This window comes from Fomitopsis serialis, assembly GCF_022376445.1.
Source record: "Fomitopsis serialis strain Sig1Antser10 chromosome Unknown B0H18scaffold_60, whole genome shotgun sequence".
Lineage (NCBI taxonomy): Eukaryota > Fungi > Basidiomycota > Agaricomycetes > Polyporales > Fomitopsidaceae > Fomitopsis > Fomitopsis serialis.
In genome coordinates this window covers 121,444-136,997 of record NW_025955020.1, presented here as the reverse complement: position 1 = coordinate 136,997, position 15,554 = coordinate 121,444, and the positions used below count along the sequence as shown (strand labels likewise).

Sequence of the window (15,554 nt, the reverse complement as noted above, 5' to 3'; positions counted from 1 at the left end):
GCGGGAAGAGGTGTCCGTGCAGGCTTGCAGTTGGACATCTGAAACCTCTCCAAAACTGACTCAATATAGTCTTCCTGATCAACGTAGATGAGACGTGTAGTACGCTCTCGACGTATTCTAAGACCAAGGAATCGCTGAACAGCACCCAGATCTGTCATCTGATACTCTAAGGACAACTTCTGCTTGATGTTGTCGATAAACAATTTCGAGTCACCCATGATGAGCAAGTCGTCGACATACAATATGATTAGGCAGGTGTGTCCGTCAGAGTCCCGGGAGAAGACATAAATTCCAGCATCCGAATAAGTCCGTTTAAACCCTAAGTCTAGGAGAGACTTGTGGATCTTAGCATTCCATTGACGAGAAGCTTGCTTTAATCCATAAATTGCCTTCTTGAGAAGACAGACAAAGTTCTCCTTGCCAGGTACAACCCATCCTTCGGGTTGTTCCATGTAGATTTCCTCGTCAAGGTCACCGTTAAGGAATGCCGTCTTGACATCCATAGACTCTATCTCCCAATCTTCAAGGGCTGCATGTGCCAACAAGTAGCGTACAGATTCAAACCGTGCAACCGGAGAGAAAGTCTCAGTATAATCTTGACCCCATACTTGGGTAAATCCCTTTGCGACAACACGTGCTTTATAGCGACCATCGTGCTTAATCGCATAAACCCAACGGCACTTGACAACCTTCCGGTTTTTAGGCCGTGGAACTAGAACCCAAGTCTTATTGTCCATGAGTGACTTGTACTCAGAACCTTCAGCAGCGAGCCATTTATCATGGTCGTGAGATTCCATGGCTTCCTTATGACTTTGGGGAAGACCATGGTTTGCTTCCGCCAGCATCCGTATAAATTGAGCAGTTTCAGCCTCAGGTTGTTGACGGCCTTGACTATCAGTACGACGGTCAATACTTGCTGGTGGCTCGTCACCATAGGCATTGTCTCTATTCCTCTGAGGGTTCTGTCCAGCACCTTGACGGCGAGGACGCTCATACTGAGGTTGCGGAGGAGCTACTGGATCAGGTTGCTGTTGCGGATTATCTCCCACTGGCTCCTGATGTTCTTCAGGTTCATGTTCCGGCGGGACAGGAACAGGGATAGGAATATCCTCAAAATCTAAATCCTCTGAGTTGGCATCCTCAGGAGGTTCATCAAACGGCTCATCCAGGGATTTCGGATTATTGCCTAAGTCCTTTCGTGCAGGAAATGTCTCTTCATCGAAGGTCACATCACGAGACACAACAATACTTCGAGTAGCCGGGTTCCAGAAACGATACCCTTTGGAACCAACTTCATAGCCTACAAAGATCATCTCAACAGCCTTCTTGTCGAGCTTCCCAGATCTCTGTTCTTTCTGCACATGCACAAATGCCTTGCACCCAAAAATCCTAAAGTATGAAATGTCCGGAATTGTGCCATTCCAGAGAGTAATGGGGCATTGCCAGTTAAGGCGTCGCATAGGTTGCCGATTATAAATATGAACCGCAGTGTCCACAGCCAATTGCCAAAAACCATGGCTTAGTCCAGCATGATGCAGCATAGACATAGCCTTCTCAACAATGGTCCGATTCCAGCGCTCAGCTCTCCCATTCTGTTGAGGAGAGTACGGCATTGTGAACTGATGTTCAATACCAAATTTGCGCAAATGTTCGGTAAAAGCAGCAGACGTATATTCCCCCCCACGATCCGAGCGTACAGCCTTGATTTTTTCATCTGTTTGGTTCTCAGCCCATGCCTTGAAGTCATCGAACGCTTGGATCGAATCGTTCTTGTGCTTGAGATAATAGGCACGACCAAGACCAGTATAGTCGTCAAGAAAGCTGATGAAATAACGCCATCCACCTATTGCAGTGGTACGCATAGGACCGTCCTCATCAGTATGAATGAGCTCAAGGGGCTTTGTAGCACGTTTAGCCGATGGGGGAAATGGAGCGCGATGAGACTTGCCCCACTGACACCCTGCACAAGGAGAAGAAGTATCCTTGGCACCAATGGAATCCACACCCTTAGTGTGCTTGGGAATCTGACGAATAACATCTTCAGACGAATGTCCGAAGCGTTCATGCCAGAGACGAAAATTCGACTTGTCTGTAGACTTTGCCGATTGCGGTGTCAAAATGTCTAGGTACAACATATAGAGATTATTGAAGGGCTTATGGTGTGCCTCCATGATCATGTTACCACAGACTCGACCTTGCGAAATAGGTTGGTCATAGATGACCATACGACCTCCTCCCTGAACTAGGGTAAAACCTGATTGCTCAATAACACCAGTAGAAAATAGGCGACCAGATGCGGCAGGGATGTAAGCAACATTTGTAATAGTTGCTTTAACATGTTTCCCTTCAACGTGCACAACACCTTTGATGGTCCCTTCTCCATAAGCTGCAATCTTAGACTTGCCGGCTGTACCAAAAATCATGGGTTCCTCGTAAGGAGTATAGTCCCAAAAATCAGCCATGTCGTTGGTGATTGTCTTCGACGCACCAGAATCCATAATCCAGTCAGTCATTCTTCCAGAAGCGGAGTGACCCGCAGTATACCAGGAAGCAGTCATAGTATTAGCTGAAGACGACACGGAGGATTCTACAGTTACAACATTTGTGGAGTCTGAAGTAGTAGCAGCGTTGGAGGAACCAGAACCAGATTGTCCGTTACCATTGCCCTTGCCCTTATTCTTCCCTTTGCCTTTGCCCTTGTTGTCCTTTTTCCCCTTGCCGCCACCCTTATTTTGGGGGCGCAAATGCGGGTACTTTGTCCAACAATTCTCACTGCCGTGATTTCCACCGCAGTGACCACAGGGACCCGATGACTTGTGCTTGACCTGGGATGTCTTGGACGCAGACTGTCCCATACCAGACCGGCGGAGAGATTCTTCGGCAAGAATCTTCGACTGAACAGAGTCGACCTTGAGATCCTTGATGTTCTGCGTCGCCATGAGCGCAGAGATCATCGATTGATAGGATTCAGGCACCTTCGACAGAAGGAGAAGAGCCTGGGTCGATTCACCGAGAGTTATGCCACCAGCCGTAATCTCCTTAAGCCGAGTAACCAGCTTGTTGATCTGATCCTGCAGAGGTTTGGAATCAGACATCTCCGGAGACTTGATCACCGACTGGAAGAGACTCCAGACGAATGCCGTGTCGGGTGTACCAAAGGCTGTCTTAAGGGCCGCCCACATTTCCTTAGCGGTCTTGAGTTCACCACTAGATCCCTCGAGCAAATGATGCATCGAGCGATCAGTCCGCATAAATAGAACACCCTGAGCACGGGCATTCTGTTTCTTGTACTCTGTGTCGGTAGTTACTGTTGCAATAACAGCGGGCCAGGCCTCTATGAATATTAAATAACCGCGCATAGCGGCAGACCAGTCAGCGTATTGAGACGCTGAAGAGAGCTTAGGGATATTGTCTGGCTTGACGTCACCCATGGTTGCGGATAAGAGGATAAATTCGCCTTGTGTGTCGGGCGAAGAAGGAGGTTCTGGTGTAAATAACTCGAAGGGTAATTCCTCCGGTTCAGGTGTTTGAGATCTCGACTCAGGGAGCGAGATTAAATGTTCAGGTTTTGGAGGTGACTCCGAAAATTCGTTGGCGAATAGGAAATTGTCTTGCCAAGCTTCGACAGCGATACCAGCTTTGAAGCCTCGAGGAAAATCACCAGATGGTGTGTGGTAACGGTTTGGACAATGAGTGTTATCACAGTTCCACCAGGTTTGATCGTCGTCTCTATAATGAGCGTCGCAAACCTCCTCGTAGTCGTATAGATGGTAGTGGTTTGAACAATCGTATGAGTCGTCTGACTCTTCGCCTGAAGAGACCTGAGTCTCTGCAAATGTCTCCTCTTGAGACGTTGCCACAGTTGTGATGCTTCACTGAAAAATATTCCAGGAACAAAGATAAAATTTGTGACGCGACTACAAATACTTGTCTACCCAAGCCAAGTGATTGCCCTTGTGCAAGTCCCCAACTTCCCTAGTAACCTTAGAAAGGTTCTTGCTAAGCTCCTTGAAGGAGATCTTCCCAATCAGCTCGCAGACAAGCTTGACGTCGTTGAGCGCGTCGTGCGACCACGAATGACCCTCTGTCTCAAAGTGAGAACAGACCCAATTGAACCGACGTCCAAAAGCGTTGAGGTTGTCGGTGAGTGACCAGCGAACAGTGTCGCGCAGCTTGTGGGTGAAGAGAGGGTGAAGGCGCTTCTGAACGGCGAAGAGACGCTTCGTGAGGATGGCGGCCTTCTCCGTCTGAGACTTCTTCTTGAAGTCGGCGTCAAACGGCTTAAGGGCTGTGATAGGAAGGGGAAGAGGTACGCCTTCGATGCGTGCGATAAGGGAAGCCTTGGCAGCTTCTTTGGCGGCGGTTTCAGCGGCAAGCGTAGCAGCGTACTCCGCACGTCGAGCTTCAAGGAGTGCCCTAGAGTCGTCTGCCTTCAACTGGAGCTCCTCAAGCTGCTGCTCAAGGGTCTTGCGACAGGACGCCTTCGGGGGACGAGAGGTGTCAGGGCGACGATAGGTGGGACGGCGAGGGCGCGGGGTAGGAGTGAGGATGATATCGATCTGGCGATCGATGGGTAGATGACCGTATAAACGCTGATGACGCTCAGCAACAGCGCTAGTGTCGGCGTCGCCTACGTCGTATCTCTCACGACGAGACGGTGGAAAAACTTCGTAATTGCTCTTGCGAGCTACCCTGGAAATGCGCTTGGACAAGGCTTTGGGCACTTGTCACAGAGCGGCTAAACAGTAGTCCAAATAAGGACAAAATATGCCAACTCACTCTTTCAAGAGTTGGGCTTTGGTTGCGCAAAAGGTACAGGTGATATAAACGATCAGAGCGCGGGGCTAATAACCTGTTGAAGTGAAAGAGGTTTAGAAGGGCTTGTTAGGCCAGTGGAAGTGAAGGACAGTAGAGTGGAGTGAACAGACCTATCCCAGAGGGAAGACTCTGATGCTAGGCAGGCAGAAGAGAGGAGAGATCGTTATCCATTAGGGGGGAATCACCCTAGTATATATACATGTCTGGGACTGATCACATGCTACATCAGTAAGCAGATCAGTAATCACTAAGTCCGAGTTTTAGGGAAATGAGTAAGCCTTAACTCCAGAGATAGGGATATGCATAAGCGTCCATGTGATCAAGGAATGTACTGGAAGGTCATGGAACATGCCGGAAGGGAGTGGAATGATCCAGAATAAGTCTGGAACAGTGTAGATCGGTCTGGAGCGAGTCACAAGATGAGTCCAGACAGAGTCCATCAAAAGAATGTATGTAATACTACATCGCAGAACACAAGTCCATATATGTACGTAACTGATAAGATAAGATAACACTGGAAAGTCGGAAGTTCAACACCACCCCGACAACGTCACCGCAGCCCTCGTCGGCGGCTTCGTCGGCAGCTACCTCCGCGAGCTCGACCCCGCTGCCACCGAGGCCGCCAGCGTCCCCCTCAGCGAGGTCCTCCCCGAGTACCCGCCCGACGCCGGTGAGGCCTGGGGCACCGACCCCCCGCAGCCCCCGCGCGGCATCGGCCACTTTGTACGGTTCGGCTGGTCGGAGAGCATCAAGGCCGTCGCGATCATCCCGCGCTTCGAGCTGAGCACCGCGAGGGCGCGCGAGGTGCTGCCTGCGAGCTATCCGCGGAAGGACGTGGTGCGTCGCGCTCCGTGCTAGGCTGATGGACTGTGGGTGACCCTGACACTTTGGCAGGTCTTCAACCTCCAGCGATTGGCGGTGCTGACCACTGCGCTCGCGCAAACGCCGCCCGATCCCGAGCTCATCTACGAGGCGATGAAGGACAAGATACACCAGCCCTACCGCAAAGAGCTCGTGAGTCGACCCACACGAATCTCACCGCCGAATCTAACCCCTCGTGCGCGTCCCAGATCCCTGGCCTCCCCGAAGTCACCTCGCGAATGACGCCCGCGAGCCATCCCGGACTCCTGGGCATATGCCTCTCGGGTGCGGGACCCACCATACTCGCCCTCGCGACGAGCGGGTTCGAGTCTATCGCTGAGGACGCACGCGCTATCTTCCGGGAGAAAGGCGTCGAGGTCGACTGGAAGCTGTTGTCCGTAGTAGGCGGTAGCTCGGTAGAGATCAACGATGCGTAGAATGAATCCCGCAGACGACCTTGACGTGCGCCGGAGACCACCACTGGATGCCTTCCCGCAGAGGGTTACAGTGTGTTCTATGTTAACTTCACGCTCTAAACCTCCCCAGCACGTCGGGCTATCTCGCTTGTCGTCCTCTCGAACTCCGGCACCCCCGTTCTAAACCTTAATCTGGAAGGGGGGTCGGTCCCCCGCTTCTAGGTTGCAAAGCATAAGCATGCTGTCGGTGTTCGACCCATTCCATCACTTCAGTTGCCTCCGACGCTGTGTTATGAATTTACATCACAGATTATAGGTGGTTTAGTGACCCTCGCTATCCTTGCGCCACAGGCGATGTTCGACGCCCGCTCTAGCTTTACCAACGCCCGTAAATCCTGCGGAAACACCAGATGCCGGCATGCTCATGTATGAATCCCTGTGGTTAGCACAAATGGATCATACATAAACTCCAGAGCTTACAGTGAGCCTTTATGTATAAAGGCACTGTAGTGACTGCAGCGAGCGCCCCGCTCGCTACCCAAATGGGCAGCTGCCCTTTAGGGACAGCCCAGGTCACCCGGCGCCGGGGTGAGCTCGCGCCGGCGGCCCCAACCCAAATATAGGTCCTATCGCGCGTCCCGGATCGGGCGAACGCGATCGTGAAATGTGATCTACAAGATCTCACGTGTTCTAGTTCTAGGCATGGTGCCATATATAGCAGTGTGTATGTCGTGCTCCATGACATACACACTACGTGTGTTGCGCTCCGCAACATACACTTCACTGAGACTTTGTTCTTTGCAATGTCATTCACTGTAATAGGTCTTGCTGCAATTTACACAAAGGGCATAAAGCAGCAGCCTTCCCAATTTGGTATGTTCGAGGCCCCGACAATTCGTCATACACTAACAAACGCTGCAGTCGTAGTGATTATATGTATTCATGCGAGTATTAATGATGTACAGTAATTTGGGATGCTAACAGCATCCCTCGCGAGCAACCCTACAAGCCCAGCCTCGACGTCCTCCATGCGCTTCGTCCCACGCTTGCGCTCCTTCACGCCCTGCGTGACGCACTCAGGAACCTGCGGTGGCCCGCAGCTGAGCATTCCCGTGGCTTGCGGCGCAAGGAGTGTGCATGGTAGCGAAGGGGTACAGCAGCCCCGGACTCGCAAAGAAGTAGCAGAGGTCGTGCTCACGGGTGCTCGCGACTCTGTGTGCAGGACGACGCGCGGCTGGAGGTAGTGGATGGCGGGCGTGGGCGTGCCGCAGCAGCGAGGATGTCGGGTAGGCCTCATCCGCCTGCACGAGGTCGACTCCATCGAGCCAGCGCGGCCACGCCGATGCAGGCCGTGTCTGACACGCTCCACGGCGCTGCGCTCGCCAAGCTCGGGCTCGCATGCGTGGACAACGGCTCGCGGGCGTGGATGGCAACGGCTCGCGGGCGGGTGCAGCACGCACGCATGCTCCCACGGAGGTCGACGCACTCGTCTTTGCTAAATCAGCATGTTAGTGGGCGATTTGGGAAGAGGAAGAGGGGGCGTACGAGCTACAGTCGATGTCGTCGATAATCGCGGCACGCATGACGCTGCCTGTGTAGTCCGAGGGGCCTCTGCTGGTCGACGCGCTGCTGTTCGTACCCGGTGACGCACCGTTTGTATTTTATCGACACACCGCCGTTCGTACTCACTGACGCGGCTCCATTCATATGTGCCGATGCGCCGTTCGTGCTGGTCCGAGGGTCAGTCTGAAGTGGGTATGTAGATGGTAGAGCTACAGTATGGTAGCACCTGGGCGAGCCGTGCGGGCGCCCGTAAACCGAACATTTGTCTCTATTTGTTGTCTCACCAAGTTGGGCAAGCCCGATGTGCTCGGCCTATTCCTGGCCAATCACAACGCGTTTAACGGTCCTACTTAGGACCGCAACATATCTGCAACTCACCTTCTGGGCATTTTCGCACTGTGTGTGCATATGTTAGGGATTAGTAGAGATTAGATACATGTGTAGTCGCATAAAATACAACAAATGAGGTGCAGTAGTAGAGCAGACAAGCCAAAGTTCTCGTGTACAATAGGAATGTCTACCTACACTACTGAACTGGTTCTCCGAGTCTCGGTCATAAGGGGTGTTGCGGCGTGATTTATACTGAACTCGTTTGTATTAGGGTATATGCTTACTATCTTACAAGGTCTCTATTTACGATCCTTTACGAACACGTCGGCCGTGTCTGCATGCAGGAGCAGCAGAGCAGTCGGCCCTCGCCCTATGCGTTCGCGGTTGCCGTGTGTTGCGCGCGCCCCTACATAGGCCTGTTCTGCCCGCCGTCATGGTCACCCGCTTTTCGCTCACGCGCCTGCATTCCGTTCGTCGACTGTGCTTGCGTGCTGGGCATTCGCCCGGCACGCTCACGGTCGCCGTGCGTGTAGTGCTCGTCCGCACTCTGTGGCGCCCACTTTCCCTCTTGCTCGTTTTCTCTCTTGCCCGCCTGCCCTCTCGCTCGCACCCACCCGATTTCCTGCTCACCTTCTCTTCCACTCACCCACCTACTCGTATCCTTGCTCGCTCGCCCCCTTGCATACTCGCCCGCTTGTCCGCACATCCGCCCGTCCGCCCGCCCTCCTGCTCGTCCACCCTCTCACTTGTCCGCCCTCCCGCTCGTACACCCACTTGCTGCCCGCGCGCCCATTTCCCCGCCTGCTCACCTGCCTGCGTGTGCATCCGTCAGCTGTGTCTGCGTGCTGGGCATTGGCCCAGCGCGCTCGCGGTGGGCGTGTGCGGTCGCCTACTCACTTTCCCGTCCACTCATCTGTCCGTCTTCCTGCCCGCCCGCCTTCCTGCCCGCCCATCCTCCTGCTCGCCTGTCCTCCTGCCCGCCCATCTTCCTGCCCGCCCGTCCGCCTGCCCGTCTATCCGCCTGTCCGCTTGTCCGTTCGCCCGCGTGCCCTCGCGCCCGTGCCCGTGGTCCATCCGTCGGCTGTGTTTTCACGCGGGGCATCAGCCCTGCGCGCTCGCGGTCGACCAGTCTGCTGTACTGCACGTCGCCGCATCCTGTGGCCACGGTCAGCTCGCTCGCTCGTATGTGTCTGCGCTTACCTTGATGCCAGCGTCAGCTGTTCACTGTCGTCGTGCCCGCTGCGCTCTAATGACGTCGGTGACCGACGCGGGATGGTGGCAGAGGAGGTTGCAAACGGCCGGCGGAAGCGCTCGCCGCTCGTTCGACTCGTTGCGAGCTCCCGGGGTTGGCCGAAACCGACGCCACGCAACGGGCAGGGCGGGATCGTACCTGATCTCAGATGCGCTGACCCCGATGTGCGTCCATATGGGGCAGCTCGCATCGCGCCACCCCGCGGCGGACGAAGGGACCGGGCTGCCCCGGCGTGGCTGCTATATCGGGTAACGACCCAGGGCGCCTCGTTCATACATGACGGCGCCTCGCTCATACATGAGCGAGTGGCAGCTCATGTATGAGCATCACGGAATCCGCGCTGATCATACATGCAGTTACAACATGCTTGTATACGACGACAAGGGCTGAAATCGTTATATACAGTGCAAGGTCCTATCGCGCTAGAAATTTTACATCAACTCGATAGAACATCAATATAACATTGATGTAACTTCGTTGCAAGCCACTCCTTTGATACTATCACTTCGCAATGAATGCAAGCTCGTACTGATGTTGCATACGACACTAAGCTAATGGCTCACTTGCGTCCGTCCTCACATCGATGCATTCACCGACTCATCACTGTATTCGTCACCATGTGTATCAAATTGACATTGAACTTCAGGCTGATGTAAGACAAAATGTAAGATATTCGAAAGCAGACCACTTCGTCCACGATGCACGCGATCCACGACTATTGCCAATGGATGAGTTCACGGAGACATCAGGGAAGCACAAAGGAAGGGAAGGGGATAGAGGCTTGGGGTATAAGAATGACCGAGGATTACAGCATCAGACCGAAGGCACATCCGACGATGTCGAGGCTTGAGCAAGGGCCATGTGGTGCGCGACACTGTTGATACGACGTGTACCAGAAGTAGCCGCATCTGCTTGGATTGCAGACAAGACCCGGCTTCAATTGACCCAGAAGTCAGTTCGGAGTTTCCTACAGTCAATAGAACAGGGCTTACATCGAATGGAATGAGAGAAGTGCCGTCCTGAGCTCCTCGGGCATGACGTCTTCGATAGTTCGTATAAGGGAATTATAGAATCCTTCGTACCAAAACTTGCCTCGTTCGTCTTCGGAGCCGGCGCCGAATGTGACCTGTGACGAAAGAGAGAAATGAACCTGCCCATGGATGTGAACCAAGATCAGTAGCTTCGAGATGAATCTGGGAGACTTACAATGCACGCGATGTAGGCAATCATTGCAGGGGTGACAGTGCGGATGCCATGGATCCGAGCGCGGCCCTTACGGTTCGAGCGCGATGTGACACCGTCGTTCGACTTAGCAACAGACGGGGCGACAAGGATATGTTGCAGTCCCTGCCAAAGTAGTGCCAGTGACTCCGATCAGAAGCAGATTCTCGCAGAATGACATGATACTGATACCTTGAACACACCTTACAAATCAGCAACCCTTCGCAAAAGCCTCTGAAGAAATTCGTCTTGTCTGCGGTGTTGTCACGCCACAGAAAAGCCGGGTAGTCGTCTGCGCCTTGCGGATAATCGGCATGGTATTCGAGAAGTGCCACACGAACTCTGCAAGGATGTCAGAAAGAACCGGAGAAATGTGTCTGCCAATTATACTCACCGTGCATCGCCGTAGTCGTACATCACAGGACAGAGGAGCTGGCCTGTGGACTCGCAGCTGAAGCCACGGAATTGCTTCTCTGTGGGAAGTGGTGGATTGAAAGTGATCCAATCGCGTATACCCCCTTACAGGTGTTGACGATGTTGTTCCGATCGCGGGTGCGCCCACGTTCGATCTACAACAAACATTTGATATTGGTAAGTAGCCGTCCATAATTCGCATGTTGACATTACCATCTCGGCGACCTCTGGCGAACCAGTAGGTCCACGAATTGTTAGCTCGTCGCGCAGTTCGGGGGCAATGGCAGTCAGACTGTCATAGAGCTTGTGAAGCTTCTGCTCCCTTGCATAACTCTGGTTAGCAGTCGTAAGAGGCGAGCAGTGGCAGTATGAACAAACCAAGATGTGTATACGCTAGATGGAGCCTCGGGATCGCGAGCACGGCCAGCATCAATGATCGCTTGTACAGATCGGAACATGTCGTACTCGAGTCCAAACCGAGCTCCCTTCTTCTCGAGTTTTTTGACGATTCCTTCCCGGGACGAGGGCGCGGGCACAGCTGGTTCGGTACCCTGAGGGATGATGGCAGTAGTACTGGTAGGTGGGGCAGATTCAGAGGACATCGCAGGCGACGAGGAGAGAAATGAAGGTGTGATGCAAAGAATGGGTTGCTGTCAGTTGAACAGAACAGAAAGTGGCCGTTCGGCGTCCAACAACACCGAATGTTAGCCTACGATGAGAGCGAGGGAAAGATACCCGGGCCTATGTGAGACTCGACAGCTTTTAAGCTCGAAGACGCTGCTCACCGGTAGAACGGCCCGGGTGTAGTCTATTCCAGGAATGTGAATGTCCTATCGTGGATATGAGTATTTGACTCATACCTCGTGGATGCTAGAGGTCGTCTTCGAAGGCGCTAGCATCCGATTCATCGCCTTGCAGGTCGGCGAGTAGTCGATCTTCATCGGAGCTATACTCGTCTTGGCTCGTTTCGTCTTCTTCATCCAGAGGGCATGCAACCATGCTGCTATCAGTTGCTGACTCGGACTCGGCACTGCCGACTTGGGGAGACGATGGCGGTTCCGAGTCGGCAGTGCATGCAGAGAACACAATTTCGACATCGAGCTTGTCCACCGTTTGAGCACGACATGTCAGGTGGCCAACTCCTAGGCCCACGTAGCGCATGACTATGTCTCGGTCAACAAACCTGTTGACATAATAATAACGCCAGTCTCCTGCCACATTGCGAGCGAGAGAGGGGCCAAGCAGCGAGAACGTTCGGCCATAGTGAAAACCAGGAATCAGATGCGACGCACGAAGAACATCAGCAGGATCTATGAAGCCAAATGCATCAGGGGACGTGGACGGCAAGAAAGAGACCCGGGGAAGCCTAAAGTCGTTTGCCGAGCTTGACCAAGTTTGGTCGTGTTCGAGCCACCGGACCCAGAGGAGCTCCATCCGCAGCTTGCTAGTTGAGCCTGGGCGAAGGACGTTAGCATGGTATATGCCAAGGACCTGCGCATATGTCCACGGATAGAGTGAGCCGTCAGCGCTCCCAGGTGTGTGCACCATGACAAAGCACTTATCGGTCCCGACATGAATGATGTCCTGTGCTCGACGTAAGTCATAGGTAGTGAAGTTGACACGTGCTGTAGCATGGGCGAAGAGACAGTTACGATCCAGGATTAGGGCAGCATCTGCAGGCCACGAGGGATCTGTTGCCAGAAGCCGAGAATGGAGATGCGTCCTGAGGTCATGCACAAACGAGTGCAGAGCAGGGTCGTCGGGGTGGTCAGCGATGAGTTGACTAAGATAGACTGTGTTACGTTGCTCGACGGCAATACGATGATGCTCTTGCACAGCAGACGGGTCTGTGGCCTCGTCATCGATAAGCTGGACTGTTGAGCGTGTACTCGGAACATCGACACCGATGTCGTGGAGCTCATCAGCCATGTGGTTCAGTTTGGAGGTAATGACGTCCTGCGCTACGAGCTGTTCATCCGCATCCTTCTTGTTGGTACGAGCATAGCGCCTCTTGATATCACGGTGCTTGAACTCGCCCTAGAACAAATCAATGATGAGTAATTTATGAGGATTGCAGTCCATACGCACCGCCTGTGTTGACCCAGAGTCTGTTGTTCCGGTTGCACGGATGTTTGCGACATAATCGCCAAGGAAGTGCGTCTTCGGCGTCTTCATATTGAAAGTGCGCGGCCGCCGACCAGACGGAGCAGATTGGGCTGGGGCGAGACCTCTGGTTACGAGCCGGGCATGATTGCGCATTCGTTTGCTGTACTCAGCCGATGACTCCTGGGTAGTAAAGGCAGGGCAAGTTACCGCTTCGAATTGTCGCAGAGCCTCACCAAGTGCAGTCGTAGCTGTGTCGAGTAAAGCCAACGAAGAGTCAGTGTGCATGCGGAGTTTTGCGAGACCATGCCAGTATGCGAGTGTGAAGAGCAATATGCGGACATTGCTGTCGTGCGGCTCTGGCAGAAGTCCTTCGAAACACGGTATAGCGCACTAAGTCGCAGTTAGTACTTGTCGTCCGAGACAACAAAATCAATGTTACTTACCTGAAGGATGTCTTCGAAGTCACGGGCGGCGAGCTTCTTCATCTCGGACACATTCGCCGCAAATTTTCGGATCGTGAAGGTACCGAACCCAGGGACACGTCGGAAACTGCACGACAGCAAATCAGTCTGTGTCAAATCACTGGCAATCATCCTTTACCGACTTCTCGTCCAGCTTATCAACCAGGTTTCCAGGCTGAGACTCCAGAATGCGGATGAGGTGCGTGAACACTGCTTTCCAGACGCCGAGTTCGAACTCATGCAGGAGATCGACAACTAGAAGGACAAAGAAGTTCTCCACGATGTCGGAGAATGCATTCTTCGCTGCCATGTCAATAACTGTACCACACGAATCTCGCTGTTGGTGTACTTACCTGTGTTGGTATAAGCGACTCGCCCTTCAATTCCTTCTCCACTCGGTCGCTGTTCACGACGTACCCCTTGTCGTAGATAAGAGAAATGGCCTCATCGACCTTCCTTTGTCGGGTAGCATCATCACGGCGTGCAGTTTCCTCCCTGCGAACACGATCGGCAGGAGTCCCTAGCTCCGGGATTTCGTCCATCTTGACAAGGCATCGGGGGCATGGGCATAAGCCCTTGTCACGAATCGTCGCGACCAGCACCCTGAAATGGAATAGTTGTTAGTAACATGTACACAGACGAGATGGGACCATACTTCTCAGGGTAATCTGCTGAATATGTGAAGACACGTGGGTACAGACGCCGTTTGATACCGTCGGTGCAATCAACCACAATCCCGGTTTTGTACGCATTTAAGAACTCGGGATCCTGTATAAGGATCGCCCAGGTGGCGTGAAACAGCTCACGGCGTAAGTGCGTCAAGAGCGGGCCTTTGGCAGATTTGCCGTCATGTAATTTTCGGATGTAGTCCTTGATACTATCGGGGAGCTGACGAAACAATTCAGCAGCTACAACAGATGGAGCTTTCGAAAGACTTACTGAAGGAAGATATGCAATATGATATCCAGCAGCCGTAGCAGGTCGGGCACGGTCGTACTTGGACTGGTTGCCGAAGAAGATGTAGATTGGCCAAGCTTTTGCGTTTCCGAACTGTGCTAGGTTTGTTGAATCCGAATAAAACATCATGGCAACGATTGCACGTGGCAGATCGCAGCCTTCGACGCGCGGAGAGTTCTGAAGCTCAAACTCTGCGTTGAGCCATGCTTTCGATGTATAGAGCTCGCCGTGGACGTTCTCGGGCAATGACCCTGTGGGAGCATCAGGGGGTAGGTACGTGAGATTGAAGGGGTGATAGTGGAAGTTCCGGGAGATGCTGTACTGGCCGAAGACCTTGTCGATGAGTGGGACCAGCGGCTGATAAAAGAATGCGGGGATAGTGAAGTGATCGCCCGCCACTGAGTGCTCCGCCGGAACCTCCTCGACTGGTTCGTGGCGACGAATACGCTGGCGCGCCGTGTACTCGCTGCGCCGTGATGCCTCCGTGGAGCGATGACCTGACGGAATCCCGATCGTGATGCTCGCCTGTCTCCAGCCTTCCGCGGCATCGGTCCACGGTTGCTTGGCTGTGAGGATTGCATCGACCTTGTCGTAATTGGCTGCTGCAGCATCAGCTGAAGAGAAGTCTGGTTGGCGTTGAATCTCTTGCATCGCGGCACGCGATGCACGGGTCTGCATCGGGTAGCTCCAGAAGTGGTGGTACTGCCGCCATGCACTCAGGTTCGGGAGAGGAGCGATGATCTCGCTGATGGTGCGACGTGTTTTGGCATGTCGAGAGGGTTTGTCAGCAGGCAGGCAAGACGTGACATCGAGCTCGGCATCAGGAACCGTGCTCGGGCGACCCTTGTACAAGCGTGAGAGACCGAATTGGTTCGCGATCGTGCGGAACTTCTCCATGACGATGAGGCGAACCCGAGGGCGGAGGCGAACCTCTGGCTCAGGCGCCTCGGCACTAGACTCCTCCAGTGGTAGGAGTCCACTGCCTGACGACTCAGGGAGCATGTCCCGGACTTTCTGCGTCATGATCCGTGTTCGTGTCGATCGACGCGGAGCCGGGTCAGCCTCCGGTTCATGGGCAGGCGACATAGGGAGATCCAGAGTCGGAGCGACGGTGTCTGCATCCGCAGACGCGAGATACTGTAAGTCGGGTTGGTG

At 53.5% G+C, this 15,554-nt stretch overlaps 4 protein-coding genes across 4 annotated transcripts; 1 reads left to right on the top strand and 3 right to left on the bottom strand.

The window, feature by feature from the left end:
- Nucleotides 1-5,237: 5,237 nt before the first annotated feature.
- Nucleotides 5,238-6,116, top strand: B0H18DRAFT_1121401 (GHMP kinase; the record flags this gene model as incomplete). The annotated part of the gene is made up of 4 exons (XM_048034328.1): nucleotides 5,238-5,267; nucleotides 5,341-5,655; nucleotides 5,713-5,832; nucleotides 5,889-6,116. 4 exons carry the CDS (start codon nucleotides 5,238-5,240, stop codon nucleotides 6,114-6,116), a joined length of 693 nt encoding a protein of 230 aa, XP_047890814.1.
- Nucleotides 6,117-6,906: 790 nt separating this feature from the next.
- B0H18DRAFT_1021057 (uncharacterized protein) lies at nucleotides 6,907-7,895 on the bottom strand. Its single transcript, XM_048029517.1, has 3 exons — nucleotides 7,785-7,895; nucleotides 7,641-7,724; nucleotides 6,907-7,590 (listed from the first exon to the last, which is right to left on the bottom strand). Exon 3 carries the CDS (start codon nucleotides 7,414-7,416, stop codon nucleotides 7,036-7,038), a length of 381 nt encoding a protein of 126 aa, XP_047890813.1. The 5' UTR covers nucleotides 7,417-7,590; nucleotides 7,641-7,724; nucleotides 7,785-7,895; the 3' UTR covers nucleotides 6,907-7,035.
- A 2,158-nt stretch (nucleotides 7,896-10,053) lies between these two features.
- Nucleotides 10,054-11,477, bottom strand: B0H18DRAFT_1121400 (uncharacterized protein; the record flags this gene model as incomplete). Its single annotated transcript, XM_048034327.1, has 8 exons — nucleotides 10,054-10,174; nucleotides 10,233-10,390; nucleotides 10,447-10,587; nucleotides 10,665-10,803; nucleotides 10,856-10,898; nucleotides 10,985-11,030; nucleotides 11,089-11,197; nucleotides 11,254-11,477. 8 exons carry the CDS (start codon nucleotides 11,475-11,477, stop codon nucleotides 10,054-10,056), a joined length of 981 nt encoding a protein of 326 aa, XP_047890812.1.
- Nucleotides 11,478-11,745: 268 nt separating this feature from the next.
- Nucleotides 11,746-15,296, bottom strand: B0H18DRAFT_880122 (uncharacterized protein; the record flags this gene model as incomplete). Its single annotated transcript, XM_048040741.1, has 7 exons — nucleotides 11,746-12,912; nucleotides 12,964-13,371; nucleotides 13,425-13,530; nucleotides 13,586-13,740; nucleotides 13,796-14,045; nucleotides 14,098-14,330; nucleotides 14,382-15,296. The coding sequence occupies 7 exons, from the start codon at nucleotides 15,294-15,296 to the stop codon at nucleotides 11,746-11,748; spliced, it is 3,234 nt and encodes a 1,077-aa protein (XP_047890811.1).
- Nucleotides 15,297-15,554: the final 258 nt, after the last annotated feature.

What these genes read in the sequence shown, in the direction of transcription:
- B0H18DRAFT_1021057 (XM_048029517.1), bottom strand. Translation starts at nt 7,416, where the DNA reads ATGGAGTCGACCTCGTGCAGGCGGATGAGGCCTACCCGACATCCTCGC.